We start from the raw sequence: 19,852 nt of genomic DNA, 5'->3' as shown, positions 1-19,852 counted from the left end.
TACCATCATGGATTGTGAGGTTCTGCTCCTCATCCCCTTCCACCAGTTCAGGGTTCTGGTTATACAGATGACAACCAGTCTTGCCACTAAAGACTGAGGCAAAGAAGGCATTAAGCACCTCAGCTTTTTCCTCATCTCTTGTCCTTAAGTTTCCCCCTGCATCCAGTAAAGGATGGAGATTCTCCTTAGTCCTTTTCATGCTAATGTATTTATAAAAACATTATCTGTTATCTTTAACAGCAGTAGCCAGACTGAGCTCCAGATGAGCTTTGGCCTTTCTAATTTTGTCCCTTTACATGCTCACAACATCAAGATTTGGAAGAGAAATTCAGATGCCACTGTAGAGAAATCACGACTGTCACCAAGCTACATGAGCTCTTATGGCTTATCCAAATACAAAAGCACAAAGAAACAAAGTGGAAGCCAAAAGAAAGCAGCAGTGAAAAGGCCACATCCTGCTGCTGGCCATGGCCATGGCACCAGGGAAGCAGCAGCCCCAGCCCAAAGGCAGCAGAGAGGCAGAGCCCAGCGGACAGTGAGGGGCAGCCCTGAGGGCCATTGGGGCTGCTCCTCCATGTGTCAGCTGGGCTCTTGGCCCAGAGCCTCTCCTGCATGCTGAGGCTGCTCCCGCGGCTCCAGAGGAGATGGGAAGAGATGGCAGCTGAGAAGAAGAAGGTTCTCATTGCTTCTTTATCATTTATTTGTATACAAGAAGTCCGCTAATATAGGTCCATGAGATTATTCATCAAAGAAAATAAAATTAACACATCAGATGTTAAGAATAAGACAATCAAAGCCAAAATAAATAAAGAAACTAAGAAAATAACAGAAAATAAGAGAAAACAAAGTAGACATAAGATAAAATGTAAGATTTTCCTGAGAGATTCCAAAATAACAGTTGAAATTTGAAGGCACATTATTGATTCTGAAGAAGCATGTATTCAAAAAATTTCCATACGGAATTCTTGAGCACCTTGTTCCTCATGCTGTAGAGGACAGGGTTCACTGCTGGAGGCAACACTGAGTACAAAAATGACACCACCAGGTGAAGGGATGGGAAGGAGAGAAAGGGAGGTTTAAGGTAGGCAAAAATGATGGTGCTGAGAAACAGGGAGACCACAGCCAGGTGAGGGAGGCATGTGGAAAAGGCTTTGTGCCGGCCCTGCTCAGAGGGCATCCTCTGTACAGCCCTGAAGATCTGAACATATTTGAAAACAATAAAAAGAAAACAACCAACGGCTAAAAAAACAGTAAACATAAGTGCCCCAACTTCCCTGAGGTAGGCATCTGAGCAGGAGAGCTTGAGGATCTGGGGGATTTCACAGAAGAACTGCTCCACAGCATTGCCTTGGCAGAGGGGCAGGGAAAATGTGTTTGCCGTGTGCAGGACAGCATTGAGAAAGCCACTGCCCCAGGCAGCTGCTGCCATGGTGGCACAAGCTCTGCTGCCCAGGAGGCTTCCGTAGTGCAGGGGCTTGCAGATGGCAATGTAGCGGTCATAGGCCATGACAGTGAGGATAGAAAACTCCACACCCGCCAGGAAGGGAAAGAGAAAGACCTGTGCAACACAGCCTTGATAGGAGATGGCCCTCGTATCACAGAGGGCATTGGCCATGGCTTTGGGGAGAGTGGTGGAGATGGATCCCAGGTCGAGGAGGGCGAGGTTGAGGAGGAAGAAGTACATGGGGGTGTGGAGGCGGTGGTCGCAGGCTATGGCTGTGAGGACAAGGCCGTTGCCCAGGAGGGTAGCCAGGTAGATGCCCAGGAAGAGTGCGAAGTGCAGGAGCTGCATCTCCCGCATGTCTGTGAATGCCAGCAGGAGAAACTCAGTGATGATGCTTCTGTTGGACATCCACTTTATTGGGGATGTGGTCCTGCACATAGAAGGGAAAGAACAGTAATAATGTACAACAGACTTATCAGAGAATAACTCATCCATCCTTCAGTGAGTATAGACCATCTGTCCATCAGTGCTGGTCTCAGCTGCCCTGCAAGAGTTGCAGGAAAGTTTTAGTCAGTTCCCGTACTTTCCTTCCTCCAAGCACACTGAGGGCTCACTCCGTAGACATGTGAAACCCCCATCTCCAACCAGCCTGGAAACAAGAACAGCAGCAGCATGTCCAGGTGGAGAAGCCAGCAGGAATGCTACTGTGCTGCTGCCAGGGGAGGCAAGGCCAGGGAGGGACAGACAGACACTCAGCAGACCCTCCTGTGCTGCAGCTCTGCCTGCAGAGGAGACAGCTCCTGCTGGGGACACCAGGGGCTTGAGGGCAGAGGCTGTGCTGGTGGGAGAGGAGAGCAGGGGGTGTCCCAGGGAAGGCACCTGCCCTGCAGGGGATAGCAGAGAGGTGCCTGAGCCTTCCCTCGCATGGCATTTCTGGCAGCAGCTTCCTCTCACAACCTGCCCATGTCCCTTCTGCCGGCCCACGTCCTTGCTGGGAGCTGCTTCTCTCTTCCCATATCTTCTCCCTCTCCATGCTCACAGACCCCAATTCCACAAGCTGTGTGCTCAGCTCTGCCCTGCACAGGACTACCGAGTCCATGACATCAGCAGGGTTCCAGCTACTAAAGAGAAGATCTGATAACTACAGAGGAGACCACAAACTTGATATTGATGCAGTCTTCAAGATGAGGTGGCTGAAGGGACTTTATCAAGTTCATTGCTGACACACTGGTCTCTCAGTACAGTCAGTACTCTAGGATTCTCAGTCTCCTGTACAATCTTGAAAATCCGTTGTCATGAAACCTGCCTCCCCTCTACTGCAGGAATCTGAAAAGCACGGAAATGAAAAAGCCTTCCCCTTCAGATAAGCCAAGCCTCAGCCTTTCACTTGAAAGGCCCCCTCATAAATGCCATTCTCTAAAGCATCTTCTACTCCATATTAAATATAGAATAAGACCAATCCTGACAGATGCTATCAACTGTTGAATGTTCCAGCTGTAGAAGACCCCTCTAGCAACCCCACCTGGATTGTCCTGGCCACAGACTCACGGTGTCAAGAGCCTGCAGATGTGTCCTGCCACACGCTGCCCTCTGTTGTTGGCTCCTCAGTGCCTCCAAGCCCTCTCTCCTTCTCTGCTCTCCCCGTGCCACCTGCGGTCAGAGCCCCCAGCCCTGCTGGGCTGTGCAGAGGAGCTGCTCCTGGGCACAGCTGTCTCTCTGCAGCACTGCCCACTTGCCAGGAGCTCCCCTTGGGCCCAGGAGCACGGCACAGCTCAGCAGCACAGCACCCGACCATAGCATTGCTTGCTCTGTGCCATTGGGCTCCCTTGAGGTGTCCCCAAGGCCTCAGGGCTGACAGCTCCCGAAGGCAGCAGGGTCTCTGCTGGGGTGTGGTGTCTGAAGCATACCGAATTCATCACTGTCTGCCCTTCTCTGAACACAGGGGAGATGACTTTTACAAGGGCGATTTGTGTCCTTGGACTGTGGTTGTCAAACATGTCCTGTTGGGCAGTGAAACACCTCTGAGCTGTTAGCTCACACCCATTGTTCAGAAGCTTATTTGTTGAAATAGAGATGGTTTAAAAGGACAAAAAATGAAGATATAAGAATACCTGTAACAATATTAATAAATAATAATGCATTTTATTATTGTTATAATGACACATATAAAGCAAGTGATGCACAGTGCAATTGCTCATCACATGCTGACCAATGCCCAACCAGTTTCCTGAAGCAGTGTTCCCTCCTAAACCTGGATAGCATGCATTATGTTCTCTTGTGCAGGAGCCATGACCTTTCTTTGTTTGAGGGCAATACAAGCTTTCAGAAGGATTTGGAACATTTGCTTCCCTTTCTCAAATACTTCTGCTGCTGTGTTGCCCCATGGGATGATGACATCAGTATGTTGGAGGTGTTCAGGAGCTTCCCTGTGTTCCAGGGTAGTTTGGATCAGCCCATGGCAAAAGTAGGGCTGTGTTTTCAGCCCTGGGGCTGTTGATTCCAGGTGGGCAGGACAACCTTCCATGTGAAAGCAAAGTGTGGCCTTTGTATTGCCGCTGAAGGGATGGAGAAAAATGCATTAGCAATATTAATTGTGGCATAGCACTTGGCTGCCTTTGACTCCAGTTCATACTGAATGAAATTCTAGCATGCCTGGCACAGCAGCACTCAGTGGTGGTGGGACTTCATTCAAGCCACAGAATTGCACCGTTATCTTCCACTCACCATTAGAAGTTTGCACTGTCCATATGGGACTATTAAAGGGTGAGCAAGTGTTGCTGATCATTCCGTGGCTCTCCAGTCGATGAACCAGCTCATGGATGGGAATCAGGGAGTCTCTGTTAATGCAATATTGCCTTGGGCGCACTGTTGTGGTAGCGACTGGCACCTGCTGCTCATTGGCCATCAGCACCTCCACAGCAGAAGGGTCCTGTGAAAGAGTGGGCAAGGTAGACAACTGTTTCCTGTCCTCTGTCTCCAAGACAGCTATGGCATAAGCCCACTAATACCCTTGTGGACCTTTGAAGTACCTGCTCCTGAAGTAGTCTATGCCAGGGTTACAAAGAGCCTCCAGGCCAGTGCCAATGGGTTGCACTGCGACTGGCCTCCCACTCTATTCTGAGCAGGTGCAGCCTCACCTCGAGTACTGGGTGCAGTTCTGGGCACCACAGTACAAGAAGGACATTAAACTGTTGGAGAGTGTGCAGAGGAGGACAACGAAGATGGTGAAGGGCCTAGAGGGGAAGACGTGTGAGGAGCGGCTGAGTGCATTTGGCTTGTTCAGCCTGGAGAAGAGGAGGCTGAGGGGGGACCTCATCGCGGCCTACAACTTTCTCGTGAGGAGGAACAGAGAGGCAGGTGACCTATTCTCTGTAAACACCAGTGATAGGACCCGCGGGAATGGTGTTGAGCTGAGGCAGGGGAAATTTAGGCTGGACATCAGGAAGAGGTTCTTCAGCGAGAGGGTGGTTGCACACTGGAACAGGCTCCCCAGGGGTGTAGTCACTGCACCAAGCCTGTCTGAATTTAAAAAGCGATCAGACTGTGCACTTAGTCACATGGTCTAAACTTTTGGGCAGACCTGTGTGGTGCCAGGAGTTGGACATGATTATCCTTATGGGTCCTTCCAACTCAGGGTATTCTATGATTCTATGATTTCCCACTGTTCCCAGTTAGACTCACTTCAGCCTCCAGTGCAGTTAACTCTTGGGTTTGATGTGCCAGGCCAATAATCCTCAAAGTCCAATACACCCGATTGTCTTCTCCCTCCCCCAGGGTGGAGGCTGGGCCTCTCTAGTCCTGCTCATAGTATTCTTTACTGTGTTTGGAGGATTGCCCACTAGAAAAGGGAGCAGCAAGTTTCTCAGAAGAACCACTTTTTGACAATCTTTTTTTCCTTGAACTTCATGTATCTGTGCCTCTAAGGTGGAGGTCGATTTTTGCATCCCATTTTCTCATGGTCGACCATCAAAACCACAGGATGGAACCTGGTATGTACCCACTCTATCACCTTTCTTGAGCAGAGGGATGCTTACATCTGGTAGCTGAGCTATTGGTTCGTGCAGGTGGGGAGGAAGCCGTATTCTCTTGTAGTTGTTGAACCTCTTGGGAAAGATTCTTTCTGGACAAGACACAGGACCATAGGGAAGATGAGAGACTTGCTTTGTAATGCCATAGTTGGCTAGCCAATTCATCCACCATGGGTTTCTCTTTGTCTTTCCAGGTCATTACTGCCAATGCGTTGGCATATGATGATGGTGTGCTCTGTACAAACTCCTGCCCCATGGGTCATGTACACTTGACTTCATCTGTGTAATACACAATAAATGTTTGTTCATTGTCTTTTGTATTATAAAACCAAGGAGTTCTGTTTGAGGAACGGGAGTTGTGAAAACTCCCTGCTGAAGTAAGGAGCTGTATAATGCTTGGCTAGACACTATGAAAATTCTTTTGCTTAATGTAACAAAAAAGAGACCCCCCCCCCCCTTCTCTCCTTCTGCATCTCAGTTGCCTCTTTTGTTTAAAGACCCTGCTGCAAAGCTCATGTAACCATCTCCTGATAAGTTGCTAAACTAGTGTATCAACATCCTGCCTTTCTGTCTCACGCTGGGCCAACATGACCAAATAAAAAAAGAAGTTGAACCACAACGCCGAGGAAGACTATGGCCTTCATCTTCACGACCACCAGAGGGACAGAGATGACCCCCTAGCAACAGCGCGCGCAGTCGCAGAATATACCAGGATGTGCTGCGTAATCCCAGAATTACCAAGATATAAAAAGGGACCCTGGCGGGGGTGAGGTGCGCACCATTGGCGGAGCCGAGACTCCCCGGCCGCCCAGCGCTGTTTTTCTTGCTGTTGCTTACTCAATAAATTCCTTTCTATCATTAATGCAATGCTCTCTGAAAATTAATTAAGGGGGCAACTTATAACAAATTTGGTGCCGTGACTCGGATGAAGGCAATCTGATTGAAAGACCTTCGGAGGGGGCGCCCTGCTGATTTCAGCGGCCTTCGCTAGGATTACTTTCATTCAAATCCTTCACCGATGAACCCTAAATTCGGCAGCAAGCAAATAAAGCCGGCAACCCCTAGTAATCTTTGTGCACGAAGACCGAACAAAGACTCAGGAGTGAGTAAGAATAGGCCAGTGATCCGTTCGGTTGGGGTTGGGTATCCTGGAGCATTGTGAGACGTCCAATTGCGGACGAAGCGAGTGCGGACCCCTCGGTAGTGCAGTTCCCACATCCCGCGAAGGACTGGGCCATGAAAAGGGGGAAGCGATTTGTGTGTGTGTGTGTGAAGGCGCTCCAGAAGATGGGACAGAAGAAGAGTAAGCCTTCTGGTCCCATGGGCGGGGTAACGTCTGATGTTAGGTTACCCCGGGATTAATGATTAAAAATTGGGAGGATTCCCCTTTTAGGCGGGGAAAGAATAAAGTAAAAATGATACATTATTGTGTTGAAGTTTGGGGTGGTAAACAGATTCGAGGAGACCACCTTTACTGGCCCATATTTGGGTCCTTTGAAGATTGGGTTTGCCAGGCCCTAAATATTTATGTAAACTCAAAGGAACCTTTTGGTTTGGAAGAAAGTGAATATGCACATTTGTGGATCAGCTTGGAAACTCGAGCCAATTTATATCCTCTAAAAGAAAAAGGAGGGGATGGGAGGCACAAGAAAAAACGAGAATTAGAGATCCCAGCCCCACTGCCTCCCTATATTTCACCACCACCACCTGCAGCCCCTCCGACTCCCGGGCTTCCTAATCCGCAACCCCAGGGAGACTCTGATAGCGACTCTGACTCTAGCGCTCAGGGACCAGTGACTAGGAATATGTGGCTGTCCCCATTAACTCCGGGGACGTCCGAGACTTTAAGAAAGACAGGAGGAGGGTAAGCGAGCTTTAATGGCAACTGGCATAATGTTTCCAGCTGCTGAGGAATAATTCTAACTGGAATAATAACTGTACATTGTATATTGTATATATAAAAGCCCGGGCATTTTTGTTAAAGTGTTCTTTTATACATATGTTAATATGTAAATATGAAAATATAAGAACTGCCATTGAGGTGTATGTCTAAGGAAACAAAATTTGCCCAGGCATATTATCGGCTCATCAGGTTTAAATGTTCCCAGTGTAATTGTCTACAAGCAGTTAATTTACAGTGGTCTGATTTTACTTGTGTATCTATATATTGTGGATTTTGGAGGGATTGGGATTGACTAGTAAAGAGCTTCTAGGAAAACGGAGGAATATTAACCACTGTAGATTACAATAGGAAAAGTTCAAAGCAAAGAAATCCCGAGGAAATGCCTCCTAGGATGAATACTAACACATTGGAGGGATATAGTGGGGTGACAGTGTACAGAGAGTAAAAGAACTCTTATCAAATATTGTAATCAGTGGTGGCCACTTTATAAACTAGAGGATGGAGCGGAGTGGCCCCTAAATGGAAGTATTAATTATAACACCATATTACAGTCAATGTTGTTTTTGTGGAAAGAAGGAAAACAGGATGAAATGTTGTATATTGATGTTGTTTCAGCATCTTGGAGGGAAAAGGTATGGAATTAAGTTGGCCCCTGACTGAGCCTTTGATGTCGGCATTAGAAAAGTAAAGGCTAGAGAAACATAAAGGAAGTGTTAAAAGGTTTGTTGAAAGTGTTAAAGGTATTCCAAGTTGAATGAGCAGGGAAAGGTGATGTAGGCATTATCTAAGTAACAGTCTAGAAGTTTTGGTATATTTGCATATTTGCTGTGGTGTTTGTTCATTTTCCCAAGCATCGTGGAGGGGGGAACAGCCTGCTCCACCAGGGGCCTCTCCAGCGGCCGCAGGGGGGCTTTGGCTCCAGCGCCTGGAGTGCCTCCTCCCCCTCCTTCTGCACAGACTTTGGTGTCTGCGGGGGGGTTTCTCGCTCTCCCAACTGCTGTTGAGCAGCAGGCTTTTGTTTGTTTCTTTGTTTGTTTGTTTTTGTGGATGTGCTCTCACAGAGGCATGGACTGTGTTGCTATGGCTTGGGCAGCAGTGGGCCTCTTTAGGGCCAGATGAAATTGTCCCTTATCTACCACGGGGAGGTTTCTGTTTTGTTTTGTTTCTTTTTTTTCACGGGGGCTGCCACTGCAGTTTCCCACCCCCACACCCGTCACACACCTCGAACCTTGCCATCAAACCCAATATACTGGGGCAGCTAAGTCATTACTGACTTGTAAAGTATCAGGGATTAAATTAACTAATGAAACCCTAAATGTGATGGAGGTAGAAGGGACTGGGATAACAGTGCCACTTTTGGGGGATACCAAGCTGAGACTAGGGGATAAAATGATCACTGGGCAATTATTGTATGTATCCAAGGCAGAGACTAACTTGTTGGGAAGGGATTTGATGATTAAATTGGGCATTCAACTAGTAAATTGTTAGACTGGAATAACAGTGTTATTAATGGAGTACTCTCTGGCCCTGAGAGCAAACATACATTTATATTCACCTCTGACTGGAAAGACCCTGAAATGGGGGCGGAAGCAACAATATAGGTGGACAATTTTACCTCAGGGGTTTACAGGGCCACCTATCTATTTGGGTAAATTCTAAAAAAGATTTTGGAGCAAATACAACCTCCCAAGGAGGTATTAATGTTACAAATATGTGGATCATTTTAAGGAAAATCGATACTCCCTGATGGGAGAGAAATGCTGAATAAAGTGATAATAAGGCAAATATTAACTGTTTTACATCAGAAGAGTCATTGGGAGGTGCAAGCAATGTGTGATGTTGTTCTAAGAAAGCATGTCTGTGTAGGAATATGTATTTTAGGGAAGCACACATGCAGAGGATGTACTATATGTCAATGTGTAAATAAAAAGGTCTTCTGTAACCTATTTAGAGGGGGACGGGAGCCAGGGTTTTGACCTTTCCAAAGTATACAGGTAGACTTTACTGAGTTACTTGTTTGTCCTAATTGACCACGTGACTGAATGGGTGTAAAGCTTTACTGCAAGGATTAAAGCAGGCCTTAGAGATTGAGTGGGATTTTCACAGCCCCTGGCACCCCTCCTCTTCTGGAAAGGAAGAGCGAATGAATGGTGAAATTAAGAAACAACTAACAAAACTTGTGCTGAAAACTAAGGCTTCTTGGGTAAAATGCTTACCTCTTGCACTGTTAAACATATGGACACAGCCCAGAACTGATGTAGGAATTTCTCCTTTTAAAATGCTATATGGTATGCCCTATGACTTGGAATTGCCACTTGATCACCATCAATTCTAATTAAGACTTGGAAAGAGACTGCTTTAACACCACGATGGGGAAGGCCCTTATGTTGTTTTGCTTACCACAGAAACGGCTATTCGAACTGTGGAGAAAGGATGGACGCATGCCAGCCGTGTGAAAGGACCAATCCGGGAAGGTAAATGGGAGGCAGCTCCAGGCCCTGACGACTTGAAGCTGACACTAAGATGGACTCGATAAGTATTGTATATTATCTGTGTATTGTGGGAAGGGGAGGAGGCCCCGTTTCAAAGGCTCCCTAGTAGGTTCCCCTGAAGAACACTGCTGCTGCCAAGAAGAACCGATACCTTGTAGTTCGCTGCAACCGAACTGACAAGCGAGGCAGAGAAGTGAAAACGGTGGGGGACTGAGGGGCCGACAATTTAGATGGGCTCTGACCACCTCCTACGATACATGGGAGTCAGTATCATCATTTTGGTCAGCTATGGGTCTGCGCATCCCCATCAGCCTTTTAAATGGAGCTTGATCAGATGGAAGGATCAGTTCATCATCCAGCAAACAATGACAGCGGGTGCTCCCAGTTTCCGCATCACATTATGTGACCTGGTGTTAGTGCAGCCATGCTTTAACCGATCAGGATTTTATTTCTGCCCAAGTTCTAACCCAGGAAAGGGGTACTGTAATTACCCAAACATGTATTATTGTGCATACTGGGGGTGTGAAACCATTGCTACGGACTGGACACTCGGGGCTGGTCGGAATAAATTCTTACAAGTGGGATATGGGCCACAAAGTTGTAACCAACAAGCAGGTCCCTGTTACAGGTGGTGAGGGCATGGTATAGGGTATACAGGAACCTTCCATGGAAATAAAGAAATTTGCAAGGTTCTATATATAAATGTAACAAACTTGGACAATACTAGCTGGATACTAGGAAATGTGAGGTGTCAGATTTTACAAACACAGAACAGATAGGGGAGGACTCGTACTAATAAAAAGGAGGATGCTGATAGGCCCCAGGCAGTAGGACCAAATGAGGTATTGTCAGAAAATGTCCAGGGAATCCAGCCTGCGGAAAATACTACAGTGCCAACCCTCGGCAGCCCTACGAGCTCAGGTAAAGCCGAGAATGATAACATAGCTGAGAATAACATATGGGGGGGTCATGAATGCCAGCTACCAATTATTAAACAAAACAAACCCAAATGTAACAAAACACTGTTGATTATGCTTTAGTATAAGGCCTTCATATTATGATGCTATCGGGAATCCTGGGGAGCCCTCCCGCACAAACGAGAACAACCCTCTACAATACAGTTGGGGAAAAGACATAAGGGTAACACTAACACAAGTCAATGGAGGTGGTAGGTGTGTGTGCACGGTTCCTAGTGGGAAGTGTCACCTACGTAATATCAAGGAGAATGGAAAACAATCAGCCGAGTGGTTAATCCCAGCCAACAACGCTAGGTGGGTTTGTTTGTGGGTGGGCATAACTCCTTGTCTATCACTAAAACTCTTTAGTGAGTCTCGTGATTTCTGTATACAGGTGATAATTATACCAAGGATTCTATACCACCCTGAGGATTATGTATACACCCAGACACAGTGGAAAGTCATCATCTGGAAAGACAGGAACCATTCACGGCTCTAACTTTGGCCACCCTAATAATCCTGGGAGGAGCTGGAATGAGGACCAGGGTAGCCTCATTGGTTAAACAAAATCAAGAATTTACTTCCTTATGCATTGCGGTGGACGAGGACCTGACCCAAATTGAACAGTCCATCTCGGCCCTGGAAAACCTATCAGGTCTCTTTCAGAGGTAGTGTTACAAAATTTTATGGGATTAGATTTGGTATTTTTTTACAATAGGGCGGGCTGTGTGCAGCCCTGAAAGAGGAATGCTGTGTGTATGCTGATCACACTGTAGAGGTAAGAGATACAATGGCAAGACCCAGGGAAGGGTTGAAAAAAAAAAAAAAGGGAAACGGGAGAATGAAGCCCGACAGTGCTGGTACGAATCTTGGTTTAATTATTCACCTTGGCTTACTACTTTATTAACAATAACAGGACCTTTGTTGTTCTTAATAATAGCACTAACCTTTGGACCATGTATTTTTAATGAATTGATTGCGATTGTAAAGGGACATTTAGAAGCGGCACATTTAATGCTCATACATGCCAGATACGAGCCAATAAGTACCAACGAAGGAATCGAGGAAACATTAGTTCTTAGTAGCCAGGCATTGCCAAGATTCAATGAACAAAATGAGTAACTAAAAGAAAAAGGAGAGATTGTAATACACAATAAATGTTTGTTCATTGTCTTTTGTATTATAAAACCAAGGAGTTCTGTTTGAGGAACGGGAGTTGTGAAAACTCCCTGCTGAAGTAAGGAGCTGTATAATGCTTGGCTAGACACTATGAAAATTCTTTTGCTTAATGTAACAAAAAAGAGACCCCCCCCCCCCCTTCTCTCCTTCTGCATCTCAGTTGCCTCTTTTGTTTAAAGACCCTGCTGCAAAGCTCATGTAACCATCTCCTGATAAGTTGCTAAACTAGTGTATCAACATCCTGCCTTTCTGTCTCACGCTGGGCCAACATGACCAAATAAAAAAAGAAGTTGAACCACAACGCCGAGGAAGACTATGGCCTTCATCTTCACGACCACCAGAGGGACAGAGATGACCCCCTAGCAACAGCGCGCGCAGTCGCAGAATATACCAGGATGTGCTGCGTAATCCCAGAATTACCAAGATATAAAAAGGGACCCTGGCGGGGGTGAGGTGCGCACCATTGGCGGAGCCGAGACTCCCCGGCCGCCCAGCGCTGTTTTTCTTGCTGTTGCTTACTCAATAAATTCCTTTCTATTATTAATGCAATGCTCTCTGAAAATTAAGGGGGCAACTTATAACAATCTGGATCTTTGGATAGCTGTTTGTTACCTAGGTTTATACAAATCGCCTTCAGTATGTCTAATTTCCTCAGGAACGGATATCCCTCTGCATGGTGGTCCACTTTCCTGGTTGACATACAAGATCTTCTTTAAAGGGGTACCTTTCCTTCAAGCATGATGGGAGTAAGTTCCTTGTGCCCTTTTCCAATGGCTTTGTCAATCACCCCTTTCCTAGAGGGGGATTCTGTCTGCTTGGCTTCCCTGCCCTCTAATTCCAGGCTATTGGCCCTTTTCTCCCACCACTGGAGCAGCCAGCTGACAATGTGCTCACTGACATGATGGCTAAAATATTTTCCCATATCTCATAGCTTACCCTGGAAAAGGGATAGCTTGGTTTCTGATGTTTATATAATCTCTTTGTCTTTGTCCTCCTGCTTCCAAGATGTCCCAACTTTGGAGAAACCTGTCTCATCTTCTTCTTCCTCCTTTCTTGCCTGGGTAGGAGTTTCTTTCCTCTCTAAAGAAAAACTGACTTTCACACCCATTGTTTTCTCTTGCATGTAGAGGCAACCGATACTGGCACAGGCTGGTTCTCTGGCCCAGCCATGGAACCCATTGCAGGTGCTGGAGAGGCTGCAGGGCCCAACACAGGACTTGTTCTGGCTGCAGGGCCTTTTGGATGAGTTGGAGCGGCTGCAGTGCCTATTGCAGGTTTGGGAGTGGCTATAGGGCCTGTCACGTGTGTCAGTTTAACTTTGGGCCCACCTCAGGAGCCAGAGTGTCTGCAGGGCCTGTTGCATGGCTTGGAGTGGCTTTGGACAGGCTATATACCTGTCCTGGAGGAGAAGGGGGAGGTGCAGGAGAAAGGGAGAGGGAAGAAGTGGTGAAAAGCATCCCCCACTGTCCTTCCCAGTTCCACTCACCATCACCACCCACCCTGCATAGATTTACTCTCGAAAAGAAAAGGCAAAGAGTATAAAAGAGTGTAATTCTAAATAATTTCTAAGAGCTGAAGAGATGGTTCCCAAGTTATGGAGGCGGCAATAATTTTATTCTATCAGAAATCAGTGTTATCCAATACAGCAAGGCAGTAACCTTAGACAAATCCCCAGAACTGATAAACAGCATGACATGGAAGGCAAATAGTAAAGTGCTATGCAACACAATTCTGAAAACAAGCACAACAGACCCCAGATCAAAAAGATCAACACTGTGATCAGCGACTATTAAACTGATCTAATGTTTATAACAATTTACTTTTAAAACGCTGTGGTCAGATCTGGCATCTCAACATTTGTGCTCCACGCTAGGCACCAAGAACACTTTCTGTGGTTTGACCCTGCAGGCAGCTTAGCACTACAAAACTATTCATCTAATGAATGGGATGGAGGAGAGAATTGGGAGGAAAAAAAAATGTAAAAGTTCATGGGTTGAGATAAAGGCAGTTTCATAGGACACAAAAGGAAGACATTATTATTGTTCTTCTTAATGTTAATGTTAATGTTAATGTTAATGTTAATGTTAATGTTAATGTTATAGACACTAATAGACTAATAATAACATTTTTGTGTGCATATCAAAAGACAGGAAAGGTGGTGGTGATTAACTGGAGTCAGGCCAGAGCATGGCAGACATGCTATGGAATGAGGGGTGGATATTGTCCTAGTTTTGGCTCTAGTAGAGTAAATTCTTCTTGCTAGTAGCTGGAACGGTGTTGTGTTTCATATTTACAGAATCACAAACCATTTTGAGTATAAAAGGACCTTACAGATCACATAATTCCAACTCAGCTGCCATGGGCAGAGACACCTTCCACTAGACCAGCTTGCTCAAAGCCCCATCCAACCTGGCCTTGAACACTTCCAGAGATGGGGCATCCACAACTTCTCTGGGCAGCCTTTTCCTCACCACCCTCTGAGTAAAGAACTTCTTTCTAACACCTAACCTGAATCTACCCTCTTTCAGTTTAAACCATTACCCCTAGTCCTATCACTACACTCTTCGATGACGAGTCCCTCCCCAGCTTTCCTGTAGTCCCCTTTAGGTACTGGAAGGCCACTGTAAGGTCTCCCCGGAGACTTCTCTTCTCCAGGCTGAACAATCCCAACTCCCTCAGCCTGTCTTCATAGGAGAGGTGCTCCAGCCTATCACTCGTGCTCATGGCCCTCCTTTGGACTTGTTTTAATAGCTGCATGTCCTTCTTACACAAGGAGCCCCAGAGCTGAACCTGAGGTTTGGCCTCACCGGGTCTGAGTTACCAGGGGACAACCATCTCTCTTATCCTGCAGACCACAGTATTCCTGGTGCAAGGCAGGATGCTGTTGGCCTTCTTGGCCACCTGAGCACACTGCTGGCTCATATTTGGCCGACTATCTGCCACTATCCCCAGGGCCCTTATCCCCAGGCAGCTGTGCAGCTTCTCTTCTCCCTGCATGAATGGGATTGTTATTCCCCAAGTGCAGGACCCAGCGCATAGCCTTGTTGAACTTCATAGAGTTGGCCTCAGCCCATGGGTTCAGCCTATCCAGATCCCTCTGCAGAGCCTTCCTACCCTTGAGTAGATCAAGTCTCACTCCTAACTTGGTCTTGTCTACAAAGTTGCTGATGGTGCACTTGATCCCCTCATCCAGATCATTGCTGAAGATATTGAAGAGAAACGGAGCCAGCACTGAGCCCTGGGGGACACCACTAACGAGTGGCCTCCAGATGCATTTAGCTCCATTCACCACAACTCTTTGGACCTGGCCACCCAGCCAGTTTTTAACCCAATGAAGCGTATATCTATCCAGGCCTTTAGCAGCCAGTTTCTCAAGGAGAATGCTGTGGGAAATGGCTTCAAAATCCTTATTGAAGTCTAGGTAGACCACATCCACAACCTTTCCCTTGTCCACTAAGCACATCACCTTGTCATAGATTGAGATCTGATTTGTCAAGCAGGGCCTGCTTTGGTAAACTCATGCTGACTGGGCCTCATCAACTTGTTCTCCTGTTGTGTGATGGTACTCAACCTGCTCCATGAGCTTCCCTGGCTCAGAGGTCAGACAGACAGGCCTGTAGTTCCCCAGATCATCACAATCAGGGTGAGCCGTCTGACTGCAGACATTAACAGCTGACAGAATGGAGCATCTGTCCAGGGGAACCTTGAGAAACTACAGGATTTTCCCTATACAAATGTTTTGACATTTACAAGGAGAAGAGCCCAGTCCTGCACTGGAGGAAGAGGAACCCCACACGTCAGGACTGGGACCCTGCTGAGTGAGGAGTGTCCAGGAGGAGGTGGGCCTGGGCACCCCAAGGGATTCCATGTGAGCAGTGGTGCTTGCTCACCAGGAAGCAGGCCAGCTTCTTACAGAGCTGCCTTATGAGGAGCATGGCCACCAAGAAGATCTGAGTTATCAGACTCAGCTCCAATATGGTGTGACACCACCTGCGCTGGGGTGTCCCAGTGAGTAGCTCATCATTTAGGACAGGTGCAGGACAGTACCCAGAGAGGTTCTGCCAAGGTGGGGTTCAGGGCCTAAAGCACCTGCCTTGTGTAGAGATTCTGAGAGATCTGGGTTTATCTGGCCCAGTGCCATAGAGCATCCAAGCAGAGCAAAAGGAGCCTGAGACTGTCTGAAGGGTGGTTTTGGAGCTGCTGTAGCTTTCCTCTCTAGGAGAAAATGGTATGAGACAGAAATAATGCCACTAAGTTGACTTTGGGATGTTGAGACTGGACATGAAGAGAAAGAAATCCCCATCTCCTACTGCCGCAGGAGGAAACCTGAGCATGGTGTAAAGGGAAAGGATCTCCTTTGCCACGGGCTGGAGGTCAAGGCCTGGCCCTTGTGCTTGGTGAAACACATCCAGTTTGTCTACACATCAGTGTCACCTTCACATTGCCTTTGTCTCCTTGTCCTCACTGCCTCCAATGTTCTGCTCTAATGAGCTCTATGGGAGTCTGTGTCAGTGCTGGCCCTCAGGGGGACACTCCAGAAATCTTGCATCTGACTTAGACTTCTAGAGAGATGTCTTCAATTGTCTGAGGCTTGTGGTCTCATCAGAAAAGCTCCCAGAGGGGTGATTGCAATGCCTTGGGCTGGGCCTGTGCTGCTGAGCTGGGCCAGGATCCTGGGACAAAGAAAACATATTTCAAAAACTCCTATGATGCAGAGAGACAGCTCTGCCCAGGAGCAGCTCCTCTGCAAAGTGCAGTAGGGTTGAGGGTTCTGACCGCAGGTGGCACAGGGAGACGAGAGAAGGACAGAGGGCTTGGAGGCAGTTGGGAGTGGGAGGATGCTGAGAGCTGCCTGCAGGAGAAATCTGCACAGCCCTTGACAAGGTAAGTGTCTGGCTGCAGGGCCATGCAGCTGCAGGTCCTGGAAGGGTCTCCTCCTGGGTCTTGTTTCTGGGAGGGCAGTGGGCAATGCAGTAGGCTTTGAGACTGCTGCTGGATTGCACTGTGAGGTGAGGACGTCTGGCAGAAGCCCCTTGGTGTGTCATAACCTAGCTACCCCTGGTTAACCAAGAGTGTGGTGGCCGAGCATCCTCCAGACACTGCATGGGATGCAGACTGGATATTGGGATACCCCAGCTTGCAAATATCCAGCTCTGTCTGAGGGGTGTCCTCCTCGGCTGCAGGCTGCTCTCCAGCAGGATGCAGCTCTGTCGTGGCATCCTTGTGTTATCCAGGTGCCTGAAGGAGGAGACTGGTCTGTGCTAAGGCCATGTTGGTGCTGCTGGATGGCTGTCTGGGGGCAGTTAGAGTGAGGCCTCTGCACCCCTGGCTAGGAGGAAAAAGCTATGATCCTGATCAGTCCCCTGCAGACAAGGTGAGGATTCTGTCCAGCTGCACTTGGACTGGGGCTTCTCTGCTCTCAGCTGTCTCCAGTTTCTTCTCAGGGAAACACCTGAGTGGGATGGTCCTGCAGCTCACAAAAGGGTAGCACAGGACAGCTGAGAAGAGGACAATAGAGGATGGGCAGAGCTGCTCTGCTCAGTCTTCCCCAAGGGACAATCCTTTTGCTTCCTCCCATCCACAGGATTTCACCAGGAGTGTGGAAGTAATGTCAGGGAGTTCCACAATCCAATACCTCAACTAGGATAGGGCAACAAGGATAAAATAAAGTGAGGAGAATACTTGCAGCCCTCCTCTGCAGTCAGCTCAGTTGTTTGCAACAATACTGCAAATCTCATTGAGCTGACATTTGTCTGATTTTGACTTAGCCAGCCTTCTGTTTTATTGCCTATTTTCCTCAGAGAACTCTTTTCTAACCTTTTTCTGCCTTCTCCTCTTCAACAGACAAACAGGTACAAAAGCAGCAAATGCCCAACATCAGCTCTGTGAGTGAGTTCCTCCTGATGGCATTTGCAGAAACACGGGAGCTGCAGCTTCTGCACTTCGCACTCTTCCTGGGCATCTACCTGGCTGCCCTCCTGGGCAACGGCCTCATCCTCACTGCTGTAGCCTGCGACCACCGCCTGCACACCCCCATGTACCTCTTCCTCCTCAACCTCGCCCTCCTCGACCTGGGCTGCATCTCCACCACTGTCCCCAAAGCCATGGCCAATTCCCTCTGGGACACCAGGACCATCTCCTATCAAGGGTGTGCTGCACAAGTTCTCTTTTTCATCTTCTTCTTTGGTTCAGAGTTTTCAATTCTTACCATCATGGCCTATGACAGCTACGTTGCCATCTGCAAGCCCCTGCACTATGGGAGCCTCCTGGGCAGCAGAGCTTGTGCCACCATGGCAGCAGCTGCCTGGGGCAGTGGCTTTCTCAATGCTGTCCTGCACACAGCCGCTACATTTTCCCTGCCCCTCTGCCATGGCAATGCTGTGGAGCAGTTCTTCTGTGAAATCCCCCAGATCCTCAAGCTCTCCTGCTCAGGTTCAGACTACCTAAAGGAAGTTAGACTTCTGGTGGTTAGTGCATTTTTAGCATTTGGTTGTTTTGTTTTCATTGTTTTCTCCTATGTGCAGATCATCAGAGCCGTGCTGAGGATGCCCTCTGTGCAGGGCCGGCACAAATCCTTTTCCACATGCCTCCCTCACCTGGCTGTGGTCTCCCTGTTTGTCAGCACTGTCATGGTTGCCTACCTGAAGCCCCCCTCCATCTCCTCTCCATCCCTTGACCTGGTGGTGACATTTCTGTACTCAGTGGTGGCTATAGCAGTGAACCCCCTCATCTACAGCATGAGGAATCAGGAGCTCAAGGAAGCCTTGTGGAAACTCTTTGGACACATGATTCTTTGGCATCAATAACGTGCCTATAAATCTAACAGGACAGGCAGGTTATCTGAGAAACCTCTTCATACAATAGCTTGTAATTCATTTATTATTTTTAAAAGTATTTCCTTTGATTTTGACTGTATACTACTCATATCATCCTGCCTATTAATCATTTTATTTTCTGTCACCCAGTCATCTAATATACCTTCAGAACTAGGCTCTCTGTGTGGATAAAGAGAATAAAGAAGCTGTGAATTTTGTTGGTGTCAGCTGCCATCTCTTCCCCTCTCCTCTGGAGCTGGGGGAGCAGCCCCAGCACACAGGAGGGGTTCAGAGCCAAGAGCCCAGCTGCCACATGGAGGAGCAGCTCCAGTGGCCCTCAGGGCTGCCCCTCACTGCCTGATGGGCTCTGCCTCTCTGCTGCCTTCAGGTCGGGGCTGCTGATTCCCTGGAGCCATGGCCATGGCCAGCAGCAGGATGTGGCCTTTTTACTGCTGCTCTCTTTTGGATTCTGCATTGTTCTCTTGTGCTCTTGTATCTGTGTTAGTCTTGAGGTCTCATATGCCTCGATGACCATCCTCTTGTCTCTAGAGTGGCATCCCTGTGGCTGCAGGCAGCAGCAGGCACTGTGCAGCCCTGGATCGCAGCTGGCCTGCCTGCTAGCACCACAGTAACAAAAGTGGCTGCTCAGGGCAAACCCAGAAGCCTGGACACCTCTTCCAAAGCTGCTGTCTGGAATACAGCCAAGGGGTTCCTCTTTTCTCTTCTGTTTTCTGCACTTCTTCATGGAGGGAAAGACACAGGCTGAAAGTCCTAGAGCAGTCTGTGAAGGAACAAAGTGATAGACCAAGAGCTCAATTTTTGGTGGCACTTCCCCAAGCAGACAACAACTGGGCTTGGACTCATCAGCACAGGACTGTGCCCCCCGCAGTGGGTCTGATGGCCGATGCCAGCCTGGACAGGAATCTGGAGCTGCCAGAAGATGTCAGGAGAACCCAGGCACGACGAGCTCAGTGCAGAGTGAATAGAAAACTTAATGAGTGACCATCCAAAGAAAAGTCTGGTAAAGGAAAAGTC

At 47.8% G+C, this 19,852-nt stretch overlaps 2 protein-coding genes across 2 annotated transcripts; one reads left to right on the top strand and one right to left on the bottom strand.

The window, feature by feature from the left end:
- Positions 1 to 916: 916 nt before the first annotated feature.
- On the bottom strand, positions 917 to 6,690 carry LOC140001147 (olfactory receptor 14A16-like). The gene is made up of 4 exons (XM_072032339.1): positions 6,591 to 6,690; positions 5,479 to 5,564; positions 4,169 to 4,373; positions 917 to 1,716 (listed from the first exon to the last, which is right to left on the bottom strand). The coding sequence occupies exons 1-4, from the start codon at positions 6,688 to 6,690 to the stop codon at positions 917 to 919; spliced, it is 1,191 nt and encodes a 396-aa protein (XP_071888440.1).
- Positions 6,691 to 17,515: 10,825 nt separating this feature from the next.
- Positions 17,516 to 19,013, top strand: LOC140001166 (olfactory receptor 14C36-like). The gene is made up of 2 exons (XM_072032353.1): positions 17,516 to 17,607; positions 17,847 to 19,013. The coding sequence occupies exon 2, from the start codon at positions 17,870 to 17,872 to the stop codon at positions 18,806 to 18,808; it is 939 nt and encodes a 312-aa protein (XP_071888454.1). The 5' UTR covers positions 17,516 to 17,607; positions 17,847 to 17,869; the 3' UTR covers positions 18,809 to 19,013.
- The last annotated feature ends 839 nt before the right edge of the window (positions 19,014 to 19,852 follow it).

This window comes from Anas platyrhynchos, chromosome 38 (assembly GCF_047663525.1).
Source record: "Anas platyrhynchos isolate ZD024472 breed Pekin duck chromosome 38, IASCAAS_PekinDuck_T2T, whole genome shotgun sequence".
Classification (NCBI taxonomy): Eukaryota; Metazoa; Chordata; class Aves; order Anseriformes; family Anatidae; genus Anas; species Anas platyrhynchos.
The sequence above is the reverse complement of the archived record's forward strand: the minus strand, read 5'-3'. Positions and strand labels throughout refer to the sequence as shown.